The sequence below is a fragment of the Vespa velutina genome, chromosome 19 (assembly GCF_912470025.1).
Source record: "Vespa velutina chromosome 19, iVesVel2.1, whole genome shotgun sequence".
In the NCBI taxonomy this organism is placed as follows: Eukaryota; Metazoa; Arthropoda; class Insecta; order Hymenoptera; family Vespidae; genus Vespa; species Vespa velutina.
In genome coordinates this window covers 1,315,001-1,317,500 of record NC_062206.1, presented here as the reverse complement: position 1 = coordinate 1,317,500, position 2,500 = coordinate 1,315,001, and the positions used below count along the sequence as shown (strand labels likewise).

The following is a 2,500-nucleotide window of genomic DNA, read 5'->3' as shown; positions in this document are numbered from 1 at the left end:
TCACTAGACATCTACGAACTCATACAGGGGAACAACCATACAAATGTAAATACTGCGAGAGGAGCTTCAGTATTTCGAGTAATCTTCAACGTCACGTTAGAAATATTCATAATAAAGAGAAACCGTTCAAGTGTCCCTTATGCGAGAGATGCTTCGGACAACAAACAAATTTGGATAGACATTTGAAGAAACACGATGCTGACGGTCCGACGATATTAGATGAGGTTAGATCTAGGTATCACGGACAATTACCTAGAGCCGATGATTCCTATTTCGAAGAGATACGCAGTTTTATGGGAAAGATAACGTCCCAAAGACAAGGTATACCTTATTTCCCAGGTCTATTGAGTCAAGCTCAAGACGATTTTAGAAGTGACAAACAACAGTTGCAATTGGAAGAGAAGAGAGGTGACTCATCTTATTTCAGTGATCGAGACAACCTTAGTTCAAGGTCGAGTAGCACAACTAGTAGACCTGAGAGTGTACAGGAAGAACAAAGAGACGTCAATTCTCCGCCATTATCACCTGGAAATAATACCTGAATAATACAACTTTTATATTTTCCTCCTACGTGAATCTTATCTCATTTTTAGGGAACAAACCTACGAAAGGGATCGACGATAACAATAAACAAACAAACATTATATATATATATATATATATATATATATATATATATATATAATTTATAAGAGATCGTAGAAATCGAAACCAAGTATATATTTTTAATTAATATCGAACTCCATTCCAATGAGAGAAAGAGACAATCGAAATGGTGTGTATGAATATTCGTGTGACTATCCAATCACGTTGTGCCTTCTTACTATTAGAGAATATAGGGGAAAAGCTTAATGTAAATTAGTATCTCGATTAGCTTAGTAGAACTCGCGCGGAAAGAATCAAGCGGAAGTAGTCGATAACGCGAAATCGATTAAGTAAAAAAAAGACAGAGAAAGAAAGAGAGAGAGAGAGAGAGAGAGAGAGAGAGAGAAAAAGGGAAATACAGATTAGGAAGGAGAAAATTCTTCGAGTTAGCTTTCGAAATCAACGAGAGTAAAGTAGAGTTTCCTCTTTCATCGCGGATGCTGTCGCAACCACGAGATATTATGAACGGCGCGATAAAACCTGCTCGCTTCTCCACGATCGAGCGAGTTTTAAGGAGTACGACTCGGTGCAAGGTACTTAGTTACATATTTACAAACGATTCTGAAACCCCCATTGAGCTATTTTATATATATATATATATATATATATATATATATATTTCGTTTTTATTATATTACATAGAAAGTTATAATAATAGACCTCGTATAAATCATTATTATTACCTGGACGAAATATATAAGTAAATATAGAATTTTATTCGTGAAATTTTTCGATATCGATATTATTATATTAAAATTGATATCAATAATCCATATACTCAATATATTCATATAACGCACGACCGGCATACATTAATTAATCGTTTTATCAAAGAAAGTGAGATAGAGAAAGAGATAGAGATAGAGATAGAGATAGAGAAAGAGAGAGAGAGAGAGAGAGAGAGAGGGAGGGAGAGAGATGAAGAACAAAGATAGAGATAGGATAGAGAGATAGATGATAGAAGAAGAAATTATGATTGGTTCCTGTGGAACGGGACGAACGACTTCTCGATTTTACGATCTAGAAAGTGAATTTAGAACGGTCGAACGTAATTTGCGATAGCAGTTTGTTTACGAGAAAAAAAAAAAAGGAAAGAAATGGAAAATAATGAAAGAAATAAGTAAATATAAAAAAGAAAAAAAGGAAGGAAAAAAGAGAGAGAGGGGGATAGAGATAGAGGATAGATAAATAGATAGAGAAAAGAAAAAGAAAGAGATATTATAATATTTGTTTAGAAATCAAGTTAGGCTGATGATTCGCTGGCTCGATCCGCTCGTTGGTGGTTACTCTCTCGCTTAGTAATTATAACGTTTATTAATTACGGAGTGGAAGGAGTGACAAGAGTGGAAAAACATTTCCTGTTGACATGATCACGATGATGACGTAGACCACGACGACGACGACTACGACGACGACGACGACGACAATGATGATGATAATAATAATGATGATGATGATGATGATGATGATGATGATCAAAGGATAGATAATATACAAAAGTAATTTCACCGAAACGTAACGAAAAAAAAAAAACGTGTTTCGAGAAAAGAAAAAAAAAAAAGAAAAGAAAGAAAAAGAAAAAGAAAAGAGAAAGAAAAGCAAAAAAGAAAAGAATTCTAATCCAAGTTATCCACGGCAAGTTCTTGAATGATTTTTTTTCCCCCCTCGAATGATTCATATCGATATAAATCTATCCAAACTAACTATTTCTTATCTCTTTTTCCTCCATTCCTTTCTCTCTCTCTCTCTCTCTCTCTCTTCGTTTATCTTCACTATTATTTTTAAATTAATCGCGAATGGGGGATCCTTTAACTTTCTAGAGTTTCTCTATATCGACACACGGGTGTCGATAGAT

General features: G+C 34.5%; 1 protein-coding gene across 4 annotated transcripts in view; it reads left to right on the top strand.

The window, feature by feature from the left end:
* LOC124955707 (Krueppel-like factor luna) overlaps positions 1 to 634 on the top strand; it is a 38,906-nt gene extending 38,272 nt beyond the window's left edge. For all 4 annotated transcript variants that reach the window (XM_047510540.1, XM_047510539.1, XM_047510538.1 and 1 more), the window contains one exon: positions 1 to 634. This exon is cut by the window's left edge and continues 1,008 nt beyond it. In XM_047510540.1, the coding sequence (XP_047366496.1) occupies positions 1 to 542 (542 nt within the window). In that variant the 3' untranslated portion in view covers positions 543 to 634.
* The last annotated feature ends 1,866 nt before the right edge of the window (positions 635 to 2,500 follow it).